At 48.9% G+C, this 19697-nt stretch overlaps 1 protein-coding gene across 16 annotated transcripts in view; it reads right to left on the minus strand.

Annotated features, from left to right (window-relative positions):
* GRAMD1B (GRAM domain containing 1B) overlaps positions 1 to 19697 on the minus strand; it is an 84240-nt gene that overhangs the window by 28109 nt on the left and 36434 nt on the right. For 6 of the 16 annotated variants that reach the window (XM_048328806.1, XM_048328809.1, XM_048328808.1 and 3 more), the window contains 2 exons: positions 1465 to 1675; positions 19 to 39 (listed from right to left, as the gene is read on the minus strand). In XM_048328806.1, the coding sequence (XP_048184763.1) occupies positions 19 to 39; positions 1465 to 1675 (232 nt within the window). Of the gene's footprint in view, positions 1 to 18; positions 40 to 1464; positions 1676 to 8627; positions 8653 to 10224; positions 10437 to 16571; positions 16800 to 16954; positions 16980 to 19697 lie in introns of those variants that run through there. The other 10 variants (XM_048328810.1, XM_048328812.1, XM_048328811.1 and 7 more) reach the window with 6 other exon arrangements.

A 19697-nucleotide genomic window follows, 5' to 3' on the forward strand; every position in this document is an offset into this window, starting at 1 on the left:
AGAAAAAAGAAGGCTTACTTTGGAGAGGCGCTTGTGTGACTTAATCGGAGAGAAAGTATGCAGGAATGAAAAGAGAGAAATTAGGGAAAGAAGAAAAATTACCTGGCAGATCAAGAGAAGGAAAACCCACACACCCAAGAGAGAGCATTGTACCCCCCCTTCCTCGTGGAAGCACCAGGAATTAAAATTAAGCTTTAGTATTCACTGTTGGTAAAAATCTCACTCCCATGACCCTAATTCCCAGCATTTTGAGGGCCAGGGCAATGCTACTCCTCTCTGTGATTCCCCCTTCCCAAGGAGCCCATTTCCCTGCGAGCATCCCCAGTGTGGCTACGAGCACAGCATGCCCTGCATCCTGCCTGCCTCCATCCCACTGGGAGCTTCCCTTCGGGAACACAGTGCTGGCAACCCCGTCCTGAGGGTGTCACCCAGCCCTGGGACAGGGTTTGTAGGTCACTGTGTGCACAGGAAGCCAGGCTGACCTCAAGGGCAACCTCAGAACGTCAGTGATTCAAGCTTGAAAAACCCTTTTCCCCCCTCTTTGGAACTCACAGCCTCCCCCCGTGGCGGTGATGAGAGATCAGAATGTGGGCCACTGAGTCCTGTTCCCTCTGCTGAGCGACCACAAAGGGGAGGGGATGAAGAATCCTTGTGTGTGACAAAGTCCAGCAATAAATCAGGCAAAGATCTAACAGTTCATTTTATACGAGCCATCAGAGTTATGCCTGTGAAATTACTCAGGCTGAAACATCTCACTTCAAAAGTCTGGGCAAACACAAGTGCTCCTGACAGCTGATTTATAACACAACACTGATATACCAGGGTTATAATCAAAGGTCTGTTTGGTTCCCCAGGCTCCTGTGTGTGTTTTACCAGGTCCCGCCGCTCACACATAAACCTAGAGCCAAACCTGAAACCCTCTTCCCCTGCACAGCAAAGACAAGGCTGTTTCTAATATGGTCCAAAGACACAAAATCTTCCTGGGGAAAATATCAGCTATCCTGGGCAAGCCAGTCATAACATTGCAGCCATGGAAGGAACGGGCAGAGAGCTGGAAAACTGATTCTGTGCAACCTGAACCTCATCTCAGAGGGCTTGGGCAGGACTGGGGAAATGCACAGGCCCTTCACAGGGGAAATGTTATTTGTTCCATGCCCCTTCATGACCCAGGTGACCAAAAGTAACTGCAACAGGTGATTTTCAAGGTCTTTCTCAAAACCACGGAGCCTCCCAAGGAACAGGACCTTGACTACAGCAAGTTGTAATCAATGAGTTGACTCAGGGCTGGGCTGAAGTCTGACCCAGGCAAAGGACTCCGAGTTAGGAGAACCTTCAGAAATATGATGGGGGACAAATACGAGGGAGGGAAGTCAGACAGAGAAATAAAAGGCAGAGGACAAAGCCAGTGCAGTGCACGCCCAGCACCAGGGACACCATGGCCAGAGCCCTCTGCTCGCTCCTCACCTTGGAGTTCTTGGCCCCACTGCGGCCTGACTGGGAGGAGCAGCTCCGCTGGACACCCTGCTCCGGCGTGGACGGGGATTTGTCTGAGGAGTGGTCGGAGCCCTTCTCCACCATGGCGTCCCCCGGGGCGTCCTGCGGCGTGGGCGAGCGGGAGCGTTTGCGCAGGATCGGGGAGCAGGCAGGCGTGCTGCGGTTGGAGTTACTGGCAGTACTGCAGGGGGGAAAGGAAGGGGAAAGAACGGCAGCGTTAGCCATCTTCAGACTGAAAGCTGTGCGGCACCCACAGACCTCCCCACAGCACAGCAGGCAGAGCTGCTTCCTGAGCACACACACCCACTGCCCCCAGTGAATTCAGGCAGTTCTCATTTACCAGAGGCAGAGGAACTGCTGGCAGTGCCTTTCTCCACCCACCCTTCAATCCCTCAGACCACAGAGCAATGCCCACGAGAACAAACTCGTTGACTCCTGTGGGCTCCCAGAGTTTCAAGTGATGATCTGAGCTTGGAAAAACTAAACGTGGGCTCAAGAATGAGGGAGGTGGCAGCGAGTTCTCAGTGCAGCCTCACTCTGCCCCTCCTTCATTAGTGCAGCTCTTCTCAACACGATGCACGAAAATGTGGTCACACCTTTCAGAAAACACCCCATCAAAGAGCATCAGAAACGTGGGTGCTCTGGGAGGGCAGTCATGATGACATTCAATGAAGCATTTCCTGTACAGAACCATCCTTTCCCACACCAGTTAGAGATGGGCATGAAAAAGGTTTGCTATGACCTAAAAGCCTTTGTGATTAAAAAAAAAAAAAAATTAAGTTCCTCTTTCACAAAGGGAAAAGCAAGGCCTTTCAGAGTTTTACAGAAATTATGAGGGGAACGGAACTTCTCATCCTCTTTCCTCAGCAAATGCCCCAGCATGTCAATCAGCAAGCCAGTAATGTAATTATTAATACAGAACAGGAAAACTCAGATTTCCTCACTGCTCCTTCTCTTTTGATGCCTCTCCTTCCTGACAGACTCTTCAAAATACCACATGCTACACCCATTTTTCCCTCCGTCACTCATTTCCTTCAGGAGTCAAATGTATTTCTGAGCAGTCCAGACATCCTCAAGGCTTTTCCAGCTGGTCCTGCTCAAGTCAGCAGGTTACAGAAGAACCTGGGCTGCTCCAAGGACTGGATCTGTGCTAACTTCTTCAGTACCCTGGTATCTCATGAGCAACACCAAACAGGCCACATCTGACAGCAGAGGCAACAGGGAAAGGATGGAGGAATTACAGCTGCAAGGGACTGAATTAAAGAAGTTGGTACAATCAGACTCTTAAGGGCTATAATTTAAGCCAAATTATCCAGCAATCACAATGACGCACAGCAAGGTACTCCAAATGGATCGTTTCCTCCCTGAAAAGCTACAAGAGTTGAACACATGCCTGAAGTTTCATTGATTCCCAGAAAGAAATCATATCCATCTCTTCTTACCTCTGAAGATGCCAAAACCATTTTATGAGCATTAGTTAGATACAAGCAGACAACGTAACACATTCCTCCAGCAGTTATCAGGTTTGGGTTGGTTTGATTTTGGATGAACTGGCCTCGTAAATTACCCTTTATTTGCTCACTGCTTGTGTCAATGCACAAATGATGAAACTTTCCCTAAACAGTCACAGCCAAGCTGCTTATGCAAACAGGGCCAGAATCAGATTTCCTAGGAGCTGGCACGGGGCAAGAACAGCAGCAGGGAGTTTCACAGGAGCCCCTGAGAGGATGCTGTCCCCAGTATAAAGTGTGCAAGTTCATACAGATAATGAACAGGCTTGGGAAAATGGGTTTGCAAAATGTTCTGCAGGCAGGAAGCTGGATTAAATCAAACTCTGCTCTGTTACCTATTTCTACTCAATAGGATGAGAAATATAGATAGAGAACAACAAAACCTGTTCAAGTAACACCTAAACCCCAAGGCAGCTCCAGGGCAAAGACAGGCAGAGCAATTCCCCCTTGGCTGGGGTTCTTCACAAGGAGCAATGGCACATCCCTCAAGTGCCACATTGTCCCAGCATCTTGTCCTGTGGCCTCCCTTTCCCTGGACAAGGCACAGGAATACTGAATGCTAAACCAGTGCAGCAATAACTGTAGCAATATTCAAGATTTAATCCCTCCAAATAATAACTGACGCAGAAGACAAATCAAAAAATGATCTGGACCATTCTCCCAGCAGCACTGCCTGCAGCAGTTTAGGTATATCATGAAGTAAAATCATCAGGGATTTCTTAGTGTATTGAAATGTTAAAGAGCATCAGGTTCCTTCACAGACTTTCAGCAGATCCAGTTAAAATGGGTGTTTCACCTTGTCTGTGCTCCTGTTGCTCCTTCTCCTGCTGAACTCAATGTTTAGCAGCCCAGCAGAGCTACATTAGTGACTCCCAAGTTCATCAGCAGCGGTCCCAGAGATGGAAATTGGTTCTGAATTGCCATTTTTACAGCCTCTAGAAAACACAGAGTTCTAGTTAAAACCTCTAAACTCTGAGGCTGTGTTGGTCCTGCTTGCCCACAGCGTGCTTGAGGCAACATAAGCTGGTTTATGTGAGAGGTCCCCAAAAACACAAGGCAAGAATTTGAAGCCACTGTCCCTGACTAGCACATCACTGGGCTAAATTTCTTTGAACAGATGGACTAATTTTTCCTCTACAGCTCTACAAAACCTGAGTTAACCACACACAACCTCAGTCTCATTTTCGGTTCGTGCCAGTTCACAGTTTCACTCTGAGCTTAGAGCAGCTCTGTAAAGACCAAGTCAAATTCAGCCCAGGCTCTGTTTGCTTTCAGTCTGCAGTTGTGAGAATTTGCTGCTGCTCAATTAAAGCACAGAACGAGCAGCTCAAAGCCAGGGTACAGCTGCCATCACGTGCAGGTGAAACTCAGGATGAAAATGCTTGAAAGTTTGGTGCTATTTTAGTCTTTTCATGGTCTTACAAAGCTCCTCAAGGTGGGTTTCTCAGTCGCAGCCCAGCACCCCCAGTGCTGCAGCTGCACAGGAGCAGCATCAGCACTGACTTGCTCAGAGCTGGCAATTTTATGTTTGCCCAGGCTCAGCTCACGCTGCCATAGCCACACTTTTTGGTGCCAGCTCTGCCAAGCACAACCTCGGGCAGATTCTGTCTTCTAAGCTCACTTTTTTAGTTTGAAAAACCAAATCCATCCACATATATCGTGTTAGGTGTGTGGGGATTGTCACCTTTGCAGAGACGGGGGGGGGAAAGCAACATCCAGGGCTCCTTCTTTGGCTCTCCCTGAAGTCAGTGGCACAAATATCAAACCCAGGAGGGCTGAATTCCCCTCCTACTCTCTGGTGACTGGGAAAAGCTGAATTTTTCTCACATGAAGGACTCCACAGGCAGAGAAAATGAAGAGTCTGTTAATTCAACTCTATGACAGCGAGGATGGGCACGGCAAGCACAGGGCTGCCCCTGCCCCGAGCCCCTCAAAACTCCCCCTGCTCCTGCTCATTCCCTGGAGCTTGAATCCAGCCCAAGGCACAGCCATGACGAACGCTTTCTGCAGTTGCCATGGCGACCAAGGCCTGCAATTGAACCAGGAATCAACGCCTGAAATGCCAAAACGGCTTGACCCACTTTGAAAAAAAATAATTGTAATAAATAATGCTTTAGAGACCTAATTGCCCAGAGCGCATTCAGGGCCTCACATCCCCCTGCAGAGTGGCCTTCAGTAGATGAGACAGATTAAGTGAGGGACAGAACACAAACAAGCCCACCTAAGCAGCAGCCCCTTTGCTCCGAGGTGAAAACCTTGCAGGGAGCATTTGAAAGCACAGAAGGCTGAGTGTGTCTCCTTGGTTTATGCCCTTGCTGTCCCTAAAGGAAAAACCTCGTCCTATGGCTGGAAAAATACCATCAGCAAGCGTGGTGTGGTTGGGAAGGGGCCAAACTCTGCTCAGACGTGGAGGAAAAGCATCAATATCCGCAGCAGCGTAGTAAAGAACCTATGGGCTGCCAGTATCTTGAAGCTGGAGAGGGTCTTTTTAGCAGAAATTGTAGTGATAGGACAAGGAATAATAGGTTCAAACTGAAATAGGGGAAATTTAGGTTGGATATATGGAAGGAATTGTTCCTTGGGAGGGTGGGGAGGCACTGGCACTGGCTGCCAAGAGAAGCTGTGGCTGCCCCACCCTTGCAAGTGTCCAAGGATGGGGCTTGGAGCAACCTGGGATAGTGGAAGGGGTCCCTGCCCATGGGACAGTTGATGTTTAAGGGCGTTTCCAACCCAAACCATTGTGGGATTCTACGAGCTTTCCTTCAGCTGGTGGCAAAGAACATTTGGCAATGCACGGACAAGCCCCTGGGACACAAGGCAAGACACAGAAAGGCCAAATTTCCTCCTTGAACAGAGTGCTTCCTGTAAAGATCTGCACCAGCTGATGAACAGGACTTCACCAAGCAGTCACTTTTGGCAAAGGGATTCTACAAGTTAAGCTTGGTGTTCTTAAAACTACACAGGACCTCTCTGCAATGCTTTCACGGAGGACTCAACAAGAAACCTGACTTTGCTGCAGTCCGGTAAATGAATTCTGCATGAATGACACCCAAGCAGTCCTGAAGTGACACAAAAGTCTGTCCATCCCACCGGATCTGAAATCACCACCCTGCTGCCACTGCAGCACAGACATCCCTGGCATTAACATAAGCACGCTGCAGCAGTTCTTTCCCAAATCACAGGTGCCCCAGGAGCCAGCAGCCACCTCCAGAAGGGCGTTGTCACAGCACCTGTGACACAGATTAACACAGCAAATCCCTTTGAGTCTGCCACTTGCAGGATGTGGATTAGAATTCAGCCAGAAGTAGGAAGAGGACCAAAGAATTCTGCAACTAGAGCAGCTCAGCTAAACAAGCAGCAGCTTCAGGTACTCCCCACCTTCGCTGTGCCCACCACCAGCTTCTCAGGGGGCAGAAAAACACCAGTGACACCATTCCCTGAACTGCATTTCTCAACCCTTCCGACTTCCCCAAGGAAGTCCTGATTTGGAAAGCCTAAAGGCCTCCAAGTCTTCCCCAGTTCTCAGAAGAATTTGGTTTCCAAGAGTCATCCTGCAATTACTCACACCTCCCTGCAGCACCGACCTGATAATGAGCTCTACCAGGCCCAAAATTGGGGTTTGTTCTGCAATTTGAGCTTAATTCTGAAAGTGCTGAGCAGTATGTCCCCAGACCAGCAAAGATGCACATACTGAAGCACACATTTAACTCTCTCTGTCCGGAATCTATGGGCTGTGCAAAGTCAAGCCCGTGCCTACACTTTCCTAGACAAGGAGATCCTTGAGCGCAACACAGAACTGTGCTGATAGCCTGGAAAAGAGCAGAAAGGTCAAGAAGGCACCTCAGGCCTGGCTGTAGCACTAAAAAGAGTTAATTCTCCTCAGAAACAGCTATTAGAGGGGTTAATTAGACGCCTACAAAGATACTTTTCTGCCATACTGTCTGACATCAGTGGAAAAAGAGGAGATTCAGAAGCTCATTATGCAGTCTCCCAAACAGCAAGCAGATGGTAACAACTTTTGATCACCAACCTACACTCCCGTCAAATTGATAATCCAAGAATGAAAACCTCCATAGATCCTGGAGCAATTCCCCGGGCCTGCCATTGCTCTACAAGCAATAACAGAATGTTATATTTCTATTACATCTCCCAGAAAGAGAGACAAAAGAGAAAGCAATAAGTCAAAAAAGCAACGACACCTGCAGGGCTGTGCAGAAACCAAGGAGTGTTTCATGACAAGTGCTTTGAAAAGAATCATAAAAATAGTCTGCCTTCTGCATGTTTTTTAGCAGAAAAGTCCAGCCTTGTTTAAGATTTACTCAGTCTATTTTGACATTTTGCAGAATGCTGTCCTCCCATGACATCCAATCACATGTTTACATATTCATGAAATAAAATTAATGCAATTATTATGCCTCAGAGGATTAGCAAATCACTGCAAGCATCAGGAAGGAATTTGCCTTCTGCCCACAGCCAGCAGTGCGAGGTTGGGTAGATGCATTATTAACCATGTCATTGTCCCCATGGGTCACCCGATCCTGGTTACCACTGGAGACAGACCCATGGACAAATGGCCTCATCTCTCACAGAAGCTCCCCCTGGGCTGGCTTTGAAGCAACCTCTCCCTTCTTGCTTGGAGTTACTTTAAAAATCCCAAGAAAAAGTTGGAAAATGTTTCTGAAATAAAACAAGGCAGCTCTTAATAATAAAGTCCAATAATGCACCAGTCACAACTTGGAAAGGATCATCAATGTGCAGAGAACCACCACGGGTTATAAATCACACCCTAAATCCCTCCCTCAGCCACAAATTATTATCATTCCATCTGCTCCAAAGGAAGGCAGGCCACATAAAACAAAGTATGATGGGAAATACAAAGAAATCTGGGAAGCAAGAAAGGGGAAATAGCACGAAGTAAGAATTTCGCATCCCTCTGGAGGTGACAGACACAGCCTCACCACAGTTACCTGCAGGTCACCCACTCTACAGCTGTACTTCCCAAGGAGGAACAGATCCAGGCTTTGTTTTCCTCCCCTCCCCACCACAAAGTCAACAGCTCTTGCAATTAACAGCAAGAACTGCAATATCTGATGCTTCCATCAACATCTCCGAGCCTGGAACTTGGGGCAGAACAGAGCTCACAAGCCTTGTTTAAAAAATAAACATAACAACAACAGACACTGTTAAGCCACCTTTGATGTGAGGGAAGTTTTGAAAACCTGACGGCTCGAAGGATAAAAATAAAAATTAAAATAAATCTGAGCCAGTTTATTTTAATCCTCGTCGTTTCCAAGCTAACATCAGAACCTTTCCGTGGTTTGGGGATGCAATGTTGCTGTCATACGTTCTTTATTTCAAGGGAGAGGGAGATAAAGCAATAGAGCTGGTGATAAACACCCAGGCCCATTTTTGGGTGGGGATGTAGGTGTGATACAACTCCCAGATTCCCTCCAGAAGAGCTCAGGCACTTTTTCCCTGCTGCCCATCTCTCGCTGTAAGTCCAGCAGGGCTTTATGGCCTTTATCCCTGGCACAGTGCTGTCCCCCTGAGCACACCCAGCCCCGTGGCAGGGGTTTCACAAACCCCAGATGAAAGCGTGCCTGGGGAGGGCTCTGAGCACACCTCGCAGCGCCGGCGCGGGGGCAGGCAGGGATATTGTTCATCTCAGGAGCAGGAGACAAAGCTGGAGCTCTGCATCTTCCCACTCACTCCCACGGCTCGTCAGCAGCAGCCTTCACAAGTTAATGGAAGATGTTGTGATCTTCAAAGCTGGGATCAAAGCGATTTCCTTTGTTCAGCCCTTGATGCTTCCTCCCTTTACCTTTCTGAAAATAACGCAACAATTTCACGCCCCTCAGGCTGATATCCTCCGTGCATCCCCCCTGCTTTGCTCCATCCCTGCAGCAGCACTGGCCAGCTCCGAGTTAAAAACAGAGAGGGTCAGACCCCCTCAGTGCAAGAGTCACAAAGTGCCCTTTGTCCTGAGCACCTGGCTCAAGCTCGTCCCCCCTCTTTAACAGATTCTCTCCTACTTCATCCAGCTGGTTGTCAGTGGCACGAGCAGCTGGGGGCTTCTCCAAGAGAATGCTGGGGATTCCAAGTTGTTGCACTGCTGTAAAATACATCCCTAAGATTTGACCTGAAGTTTCCATCCTACTGAGTCAAAATCACAAGCTCCATCCTAAATCTCCCAGCTTCTCCTGCAGATGCATGTGATTTAATGAAGCAAGGGAACAGGAATATATTATCTTTTCTGAACCAGCATATTTCCATGATGCACAGGACAATGCCAGTCACCAGTAATCTAAGAAAAAGCAATTTTTTAGGGCCTTCAGCAGATTCTCCCTGTCTATGAACAGACACAGTGCAACGAGTCCTCACTTCCTACTGTTCTCCCCTGCCAAAAAACATTTAAAAAAAAAAAAGCCACCTGTATAGACTCTGGAGCGCAGCCTGAAAAAGCGGGACAAACCAAATCCTGCCTCTCCCCATCAGTGCAAATACACAAACACCGGGAGAGGAAGGCAGAGAGGAACCACGAGCCCTTTCAGAGGCAAGGGAGCACATGGGCAAACAAATCCAACCATATTCCTGCAGCAGCGCCGTGACGCATCCAACTTCGACCCCCTCCTGCCTCCCTCTTTCCCTGGACCCAGATGTTAAGGCAGGAATAACTGTCCCCGTGGGAAAGGGGGATGGGGGACACAGCAGGGCGTGAAGGGAAAACGAGGAGGGGTGAGGGGAATAAAAGCGGGGGGGGGGGGGGAGGAAAAAAAAAAGAAGAAAGAAAAAACGAACCCAAACAAAAAAACCCAATCAGATTTGCCCATTGTTTTGAACAATCGAAAAGGCTGCTTTAGCAATTCCGCCCTGCAGGAGAGGCAAGGCACGTGCGTGGGGGAGAGCAAGGAGAAAAAAAAAAAAATAATAAAACCAAATTAAATTAAACAAGGGATCAGCCCGTGGAAAGGAAGAGAAACGAAGCATCTCTGCACCATGATGTCACCGTCTGCTTTCGAGTCCCCCGAACGGAGGGGAGCAGCGGCGGCAGCAGCAGCAGCAGCAGCAACCAACATGGACTCCGGCTTTAATCCGCCTGGAGAGCGCCCGTGTGCGGGATGGAGGAGCCGCCCGGGCTGCGCCGAGCCCTGCGGGTGCCACACGTGCGGGAGGCGAGCGGGCACAGCCCCGGCGGCGCGGGGAGCAGCGCGGCACTAACCTGGCAGCCATTGGGGAGCGTGGAGCGGCGCGGAGCAGCTAGGAATTCATTCGGGATGGCTCGCGGTTCATTCATTCATGCACTCGTGGGCGGCGAGCCGGCAGGCTACTCACCTCCTGCACCATGGCACGGCCCTTCCCCGCCGTTTCAGGGCCGGCCGCGGCGCCGTGCGGGCACTGCCCAGCGCGCTGCCCCGGCCCCGGCCATGCCCGTCCCCCCGGTGCCGCTGGCCGGCAGCGCTCGCAGCCGCTCCGGCACGGCCGCGCACACGCGTGCGCAGCGCTTTACATAATGCACCCACCGCCTCCCTGCTGCCCGCCCCGCTCGCATCTCCCCCGGGGAAGCCGCGGAAAAGGGAGCCCCGAGCGCTGCTCGAGGAGTCGGAAGGAACGCTGCGAGTTACGATGCGACGGGTTGGAAACATTGTGTTCGCCCTCCCTGCGCACACGCGCTGCCCGGAGGAAGTTTCAAAGGGTGCGAGCGAGAACGGCCAGGAAAATTAAACCCTAATTAACCGGCCGCGTGGATTATCTGAACTGAATTGAACAACGCTCATTCGGAGTTAAGGTGACCTCAACTCAATTCAGCTGGCTCCGTCTAGGAAGCTAATTTGCTTTCTTTTTCTTTTTTTTCTTTTTTTTTTTTTTGCTGTGCTTATCCATGTGTAAACAGGCCTGGGGTTTTTAAAGAAACATTATCAAGCAAAGTTTACAGCTCGGCAGCAGCATCAGTACGTGGTGTTGCTTTTGGGGACACTGTATCCCTCCAAACCTGCTCCTGGACGTCTTTATTCCGGAATAAGGAGAAGGATTTCAGTCCCTCTCAATACCATAAACAGGGGACAATAAGTCCCTCTCAGTACAATAAAAATTAGACAGGCTGAAGGATGATAAGGAAGAGAGACCAAAACCATCACCTAGCTTTCACTTTTCCTTCCAGTCTATGAAATCAGGCCTTGTGTGTGCAAGGAAACAGTGTAGAACTGAACTGGAACTGTACTAACACCCCTGATTTGAGCACAAGTGTCCACGTGTGGAATTACACTGAATTATTTGATTCTGGATGCCGTGAATGACCCCCTCAGGGACAAGCACCGATAACACAAGGAGCTGTTCCTTAAGTGCTGTAAATACTCATCACTCTGCCCTTTGCCTGCTTTTGTTTCATTTTGCCCCTTCCCTACCCAGGGTTGAGCATTTTCCCTTCTCTTTACAATCAGCCCCAGCTTTCAGTGCTAATTCCCAGAAGAGCATCTTCCCAAAAGGCTGATTATCCATCATTTCACCACAATCAAAATCAGTGGGAGCAGGAGGTGCTCCGGCAGGCTCAGGCCGGTGCAATTCAAAGGCTGGACAGGATTTTAAACTGAAAACACCGCCAGCATACACACCTTTGTCTGGATACTACAACAGTACCACCACCTTCGTATTACTCAAAGAATACACCTAGGAGCACATGAACTCCCTGTTTATGTGCCACTGTTCTAATAAATTCATTGCATCCATCAGCCTGATGTCAATTTTGTTGTTTCAAATGCTTCCCAAAGTTTGGCAGCTGGAGAATTTACGAATTTATTTCAAGGAAATGGCATATAACAGGCAAATCCTCCCATTCCCGATGCCCAACGCAACAGAACCTCACATCCAAGGGTGGTGTGATTCCTACCGAAACACCATGTCCAGGACTGTATCCAGGTTCAATGAGTGGATCATGTGGATAAACTCAGGTAAGTGCAACCAGCACTAAAGGCAGTGGCACTGAATCCCTTCCAACACAACCTGGAGGCCAAGGAATGCCAAGATTTAGATGCTCACCTGGAATCCAGGTTTGATCCCACTGGGTATCAGCTGAAAGTGCTGAAAGCTGAAGCTGGACGAATCCTGGCTAAACAAGAGAAACCTATTTTGGGAGGCAAACAAAACTAACCACTGTAACTAATTCAAGGCTCAATTATCCATCTGTGGCAAACATTATTATGCAAGGGTTTGTGTTCTCCCAAACACTGTTCTGTACCTCGAACCAGAATCAATTCAAGCCTCACACTTTGCATTCAGTAGGATTTGGAATGAGATATCTGAATGGTCCCATTTTGTTTTACAGCCTATGGATATTTCCGTGCTTTTTTCTCTTCCAGAGAGAAAGTGAGAGAATAGTTAAAACCATAATTCTTAGCCTCTACAAATTCTGATATATTTAGTTAGAACAAGCTGCTATTTTTCAATAGTCACAAGAGTTACACCGACCCAAATGCTGTGATAAATTCGATATAATGGCTACTTCAGATCCAGAACACACAAAGGCCCAAAGCAGGTCATGGAGTGGCAGGATAGACATGAGGTTAAGCCTAACCCACCCTTCAGACTGCCAGGAGAGAAGATGAATCAAACAAAAGTCCTGCTTCCAAAAGCACTGTAAGAGCAGTAGTAAAAATGCAAGACTTACTTAGAGAAAATCTTCTTAGGCTTATCCGGCGTGGCATGCAAGGGGCAAAGTTATGGGGAATTTGGAAAACCACACCACCTCAAATGCTTCACAAACTTCATCAGATCTGCAAAGTTTCACCCCAAACTCTTGGAAGTAACAAATACTTGTTACTTTTCTGCAGCACCAGCCCTGGCACTGAAGACAGCTTGTGTCATGTTGATAAAAGTTAGATAATACTGCACTGAGAGAGGATCTTTAGGGCCTTTAAGGAAGCTCTTGGACATAAAGCTGCAAGATCCTGTCTTGCTCAAGAGCTGCAAGAATGCATTTTGTGTTATCTTGCACGGGCCTGGTGCTCAAGACAAGAGATAAGGACTTCATTTCATGTGTGGAGGACAATGTGAGGGTCTGCAAGCTGAGCGTGACATGGTCACACACCTCGGCCTGGACACCACAGCTCTACCAAGCCCTACAGGAGGACCAGGGTCACATCTGGGGACCCCTCCCTCCAAGGATGCTCCGATTTTGGGCACATCTGTCAGGCTCTTCAGTGTCCAGGCACGCAGCACCTTCACCTCGCCCAAAGTGCACCTTCCGTGCCTGCAGAGCTGTGCTGCTGCCCTGTAACACAAGCACTCTCATGCATATTGCATCTCCCAGCCCCGAGGAAATGAGGCACTGTCCGAGTAATTAAAGCCCGGGGCTGACGACAGATCCGTGGGACACAGAGCAGGGCCTGAATGTCCAGGCCTGCAGAGCATCAGGTGGGGGTGGGATCAGCTCTCCAGCCAGCCAGAGCAATCCTACCCTCCCTGTAAGCCACACCAGCGATGCAGAACAAAAAGAAGCCTTTAAAAGTCTGTCTGCAAAATGTCAGGCAACAATGAGCACCTGGACTGGAAAACACGTAGGGTTTCTCCTTTCTCCCCATAATTCTTTGTCCAACTTTAATACGATCTGTTTTGAAAACTGAAAGCCATTGGGGCAGCTATTCCCCAACATCTCTGCTTGTCAGCTGAGTTCAGGACAGAACCAGGGGGACACATGTTCACTGTATTTCCAGCCTTGTCTTTGAAAAAGACACATCAGAAATGTCAAGAAACCGTGTCCTGAGGGAAAACTCAGTGCTACAACCTCAAGATGTGCAAGCAGGATTAGCATTAGTGGGTAACTGGGTGGTAATTAGTATTTTGCACATGTTTAATTTGGGGTTTGCTCACACCTTGCACCTGTAGGTGCTTTTCTGCTACTCACCCTCTTCAGGAATGAAGGGATGGACTCCTGACTGCACAGCACGGGACAGGGTGACTTCTCTGACTGGGATATTGGTCCTGTTTGACAACTCCTGCTCAGCCCATGGGTGCTACTCCTCAAAGCCCACAGGATTCCCATCCTGTTAAGCAACAAGAAGCACTTTTCCTTTTCCCTTGTGGAACATGGGCTCCTAGACAGGTACCAGATCAAGCAAAACTCTTTCTGAGCTGACAATGGCATTTTCACAGAGTCCATGGATTCCTACGGCAGTGGGGGCTGGAGGAGGCACGGAATCATGTGCTCACAGGCATGGGGAGGAAGAGGGGGAGGAGGAGAACAAGGGGAGAGAGAGAACAAAGTGTCAACATCTTAACTGGGACACACAAAGAGCCAGTTCTTACTAAGAACTTAATCCAGGATTAACAAGAGGTCAGCTACCTCTGCAAGGAGACTGCACTAAAAGCAGCTAATTAGCTCTCCTTAATTGCACAAAAGGAACCACACAGAATTAAAGACATTCACCAGCAGCAGGTCCCACCTCACCCAGGAAACACAGCCCTACCTGCTGTCCCCAACACCACGGTCAGACAATCAGCACGTGGAGAGCCAGGAGCAGGAGAGGTGCGGTGATGGACGGGAGGGAAAAAGGTTGTGGGGAGGTTCAGCATCAACAAGTGCTGGAGTGGGAGCTGGAGCCTCCATCAGCCAGCACAAGCATTTGTAGCATGGCCAGGATCTGTCTAGACAGTTTCCTCATCAGCCACTGCCATGAACTGCCCCAAATCCCTGAGGAAACCACAGCTCTCACTTTCACAGTGATATCCATGAGGATGTTCGGCACAGTTCTGGCCCTCCTTAAATCAGTGTGATCTCTGAAAATGAGCAGGAAGAGTAGCACAAGGGGAACTGGTTTTGCCCTGTAGGTTGAGGCCAACAGAATCCCATCCCAACATGGACAGGCACTGCAGGATAAACGTCAGGCTGAATGGAGGGCACACAGCATCACGGACAGGTAGCAGATCCCACCTGGAAGCTGCCAGTTTGGAATGATGCAGTGGGAAAGGCTGGCTGAGCTGCCCACCCACGAATCCCCTATCTGGAATTTCTAATCATACATTACAAAGACACACATCTGAAGTTCCCTGTCAGCTTCCCCTTGGTATTAAATCCATCTCTTTTTTCCTGCAGAGCCATTCCACGTTCTGTTCTCCTGCACTGGTGCATATCTTACCCCAGAAGCCCTTGCTCTGCACTGACAGATAATGGATCCAGCAGTCGGTGCACTTGAAAATGAAGATTAACAGGCACATCAATAACGCCAACAGATGTCTCTGAGATGGAGCACTAATAAAAGGAACTCCTGCATTTATTTGGGTTATAGCACTGTGCTGAGGGCTGGGGAGATCAGGCAGACACGAGCCTGAGTGCATCCCAGCAGGATTAGCTCCCAGTTTGAGGGAGGATGAAGGGAAAAGCAAAACAGCAGCCAGGGAAGGCTGCCCTACACGCAAAGAAAAATAACAGAAACAGGAGCTCACGCTAATTACAGGTCCCTGTGAAATCATTACAGTAGTGCCTCCATTATTTATCCTTTTCTTCCCTCAGGACAGAGTTAAATGTCATGCCACTGTACTTCCAGTGACATTGCAGGGAGAGCCACCAGGGGACAAACAGCACCAAAATTTCACCTCAAACCCAACACAAACAAAGGAGTTCTTGGGATGCTACTGGGAATATGAGACAGCCACCCCCTCTCTGCTCCCAGCAACTGAGCAGCAACCCTCAGTTGTGCTGCTCCCATGCAGGCTCAGCACAAAGGGAGAGCTCCCTGACATCTGGCTAAAGCTTCAATAGCTGCCATTGGGGAGAGCAGAATGAGCATCAGCGGAGCTGTGCCAGGGGCTGGGCTGCAGCGGCCTCCTGGTACAGACAGGCCCCACTCCACCACCCACCACCCCTCTGCTCCCTATTCCCTGCTGTCCTGAGCTGGAATAGCTCGGATCTCATTCATAAAGAGAAGGAAAAGTGTCCTAAAAGGGCCCAGGGTGCAGTCTCTTTCTCCAGTGCTGGCTGGTGCAGTGTGTGCTCCTGCATTGCATTATTCTGTTATGGCTATTCCAGCTTCTCCATTCCTCCCACCTGTTCCAATCCATTTATCCCCCCCAAACCCAGCCTTCTGCAGCCTTCTCCAAAGCACTGCCCCAGTCTCTACCTTCAGACTTGCCCTGTGCCCCCCTCCCCCCCGATTTTCAACCCCAATCCAACTGGATTCATCCCCACTCCCACTGACTTCCCTAACTTTGCTTGGCCCTTTCTTCCAGATTCCTGAAATCTGCTGGGCTCACCCCGAAACTCACCAAAACCACTATAGAGCTGCTCAGTGCAGCCCCTGCTCCCATGCAGACAGAATACTTCTCCACCTTAAGTCTTCCCCAGCTTTTCCCCCCACATCCCTTCCGCCCCGACTGCGATTCCCCCATCCCACTGCATCCCCATCCCAGCTGCGTCAGGGCATCCTTTTTCCTGAGGAACTGCCTGACCTCCCAGCGCGCACACACACACACACACACACACACACACACACACACAAAGGAACCTGCGTGCACAGGAAGGAGTCCCCCGCCTGCCTGGGAGATGAAAAACGAGGAGCTAAACGATCCCATCGCCACCTGTTAGCACATCGCCCTTCCCGGGAGGCGGCTGCGGCTCTTCCCCGCTCCGGTGCGAGCTCCCCGCAGCCGGCAGCGATTCTGCCGGGGGGCGCACCATGGAACCACGCAGGAACCTCGCTGCTGCTCCGAGGCATTTCACGGCCGCCGAAGGAGTTGACAAAAAGATTCCCCGCTCTGATAGCGGCTTGGCATGGCTGGAACAAAGCCGCCTTTGCAGTGCGCTGCCCGGCTCTGGCATCCGAGCTGGCTGCTGCCCACTGGGGAGAAAAGCTCCCGCTGTCGCTTTAAGGATGTCCCACATCAGCCGGTTAACCCTGGCTGCTCCTCGCTGCCGGCACCGAGGAGAAATTCCAGGATTTCTGCCCTTCTCCTGCTCTTACCCATCTGTTCTGCCGCCCTGGTACAGCTTCTCTGCGCTGCTGCACAGCCCTGGTGTCCCAAGCAGAGCTTTATTAAATATTCTGAGCTGCTGCACAGCCCTGGCATCCCAAGCAGAGCTTTATTAAATATCCCCGTCCTCCCCGCGGTGCAAACCACCAGGGAGCACTTCTGTGACGACAAAGGAGCAGAGCAGTCAGCGTGGACATAAACATCCCAATTACCTCGAAATTCCACTTCCTTGCTCCCACAAAACTCTGACTCTTCACTCTGAGGGGCTGCACATCCTCCTAAACCTTGCCAGACAACACAAACCATCGAATTCCCTGCTAGAACAGCAGGCAGCAACAGAAGTATCTGCCTTCAACACTCGGGCATTTCCACGTACAAGCTCTGGGAAAGGCCATCTCCGCACAGAGGTTACACAGTGCAGAAGGTAACATCTTGAAAATGTATACAAACACACTTAAAAACCTGTCTTGGGAAAAATAAACAGAGGCTGTGCCTGATTCCCTTCTGGGAAAAGCAGGAACACAACCCTGCTGCTGTCCTCGGGTTTCTATCTGCTCCAGGCAGGTGTTAACAGAGGAAACAAAGCCATGGCCAGCAATTTAAAGAATTTAGAAAGCAAGAAAGCAGCACAGATGGACAAGGGAAGAGCACAGAGCCAATGAAAAATGTTCCTGCACCATGATATAGGAGCAGGGAGGACTGATGTGACTCGGAGCTGATCAATCCCGCCTCATGGAATGATGACATATTTGCTCTGTATGATCAGCTAATCCCAACCAGGAACACGTTAGAAGGGTGGCAAACAACCAGAAAGATTTTCTTACAGAGCAATGAGTTCAAAGGAAAGCAATAAAAACATCACAGCACTCATGAGGCTCGTTTATGAAAACAAACTTGAAGGGTAAACAAAGTGGAGCGGTCAACAAATATTTGAAGAATGTAAATATTGAAGAGAAAGAGAAGCTGTATTAAAAGATTTGAGGGTTTTTTTGAACAATGAGCAATGGGATTATATGAAGTTTTGGGAAATAAATGAGGCTGAAGTCAAATCCTCACAGCCAGGAGCAGGAGAGAAGTGGAATAAACTCGTCCACTTGTCATGTTCATAAACAGCAATAGGTAACTGTTAGCAAAGACAAAACAGAATCACAGAACCACGGAATATCCTGAGTTGGAAGGGACCCACAAGGATTATTGGAGTCCAACTCCCTGTACAGGACACCCCACTGGCAGGAGCATGGATCAACACCTCAATAATATCACTTTTTTTTTCAGTCTCTAGTTCTGCTTTCCATAATTTTCATTTTTTTTAAAGAGGCAGCAGCCCAGTTTGCAGCAATGCAGGACTCTGAAGGTTTGCAATGATTGGTGTTACAGCTGTTTGAGTGTCACAATTTAAAAGGATTACTTTCACTTGATTTTTATCCCCAAAACTTCCAAGACACACACAGACATCCATGTGATTTTCAGTTCCACGTGGGAAACCTTGCAAAGTGACATCCAAATCATCCCGAGTTCTTAATCTGGGCTGTGATCCTTGAAAGAACAGATGTCCTCATGATAATTATGGCATCTCCAAACACGAGCGAGGCACAGGTTGTTTTGGGACAATTATAAGGATTCCGTTTGTGGCTTTGGGCAAGTCTCCTGTGAGAAGTGCAGGGGATAGGGCTGGATGTTTGTGTTTCTCATCCTGGCTCTTACTTCAGTGGAGTTTGCTCCTTTTAGAGAATTGTTTCAGCTATAACAATTTCTTTCCTCTCCTAAGCCAAGCTTCCAGTAGGGAATTACTACACAGCTATTAATAAACACATGAAAAGGAAAAACACCTTTAATTGCCATGTGCCTCATCTGCAAACCAAGGCTAATTCCACTTCCTTTCTTCTACCCTTTGTCCATCTTGACTATTTAGGATGGAATCTCTTCCTCCACACTGGAGGTGGGGCATGAAAATCTCCCAGCACAGCAAATCTCTGTTTTCAAGAGCCTCTTTCACTGTAAAACAACACAATTTTAGAAACAGTTCTATTTCCCAGATCAGTTGTGCTATCAGCTGCCTTTAAAACAGAAAAGAATCCATGGGGAACTCATTCTTCCTGCTGGAAAAATAATACAGCAGGCATTTGAAGCAATGATGCAGTTTTAGTGCCCTGGAGCAGCCACTGAATATTGCTGAGGTTCTCTAAGCTCTGGCCTCCAGACACATCCTTCTTTCATGGCCTGCAGCTAAGCATGGGTTTGCCTCCCAAACCTCATTCCCAAAATGTGCATCAGGTTGAGGGGCAGTACAAGCAGCACCACATCCCTCTAACAGCTCTGAAAAAGCCAAATTCCACCTCTGAGGGCTGCACAGCCACAAGCCAATGTCGTCATGAGCAAAGGGCACCTCTGTCACATCTCCAGAGCTGCTTTATTTCTGGTCCTGTGGGGTCAGAAATACACCAAAATTACAGCTCTGCCTCTCTGGCAGCTCTCTAAAATCCCTCTGTCTCCAGTGCAAACCTTTTAATTCACAGCACTTCGAGTGTCCTCACTGCACCAGGGCTGAGACCTTGCAAATGCTTTCTGCCACCTCCTTCTCCTGTCATTTACACACAGCTGGATTTGCTCCGTATTTCATTAAGGGAATGGCTCTAATTAGAGGGAGCTGTTCTTGCACTAAAGATAAACAAGTCGTGTGTTCCCCCTCCAGCTAATTTGTTCTAATTTTATGTGCATATCTGGACATTTCTT

The sequence above is a fragment of the Corvus hawaiiensis genome, chromosome 25 (assembly GCF_020740725.1).
Source record: "Corvus hawaiiensis isolate bCorHaw1 chromosome 25, bCorHaw1.pri.cur, whole genome shotgun sequence".
NCBI classification, from domain to species: Eukaryota; Metazoa; Chordata; class Aves; order Passeriformes; family Corvidae; genus Corvus; species Corvus hawaiiensis.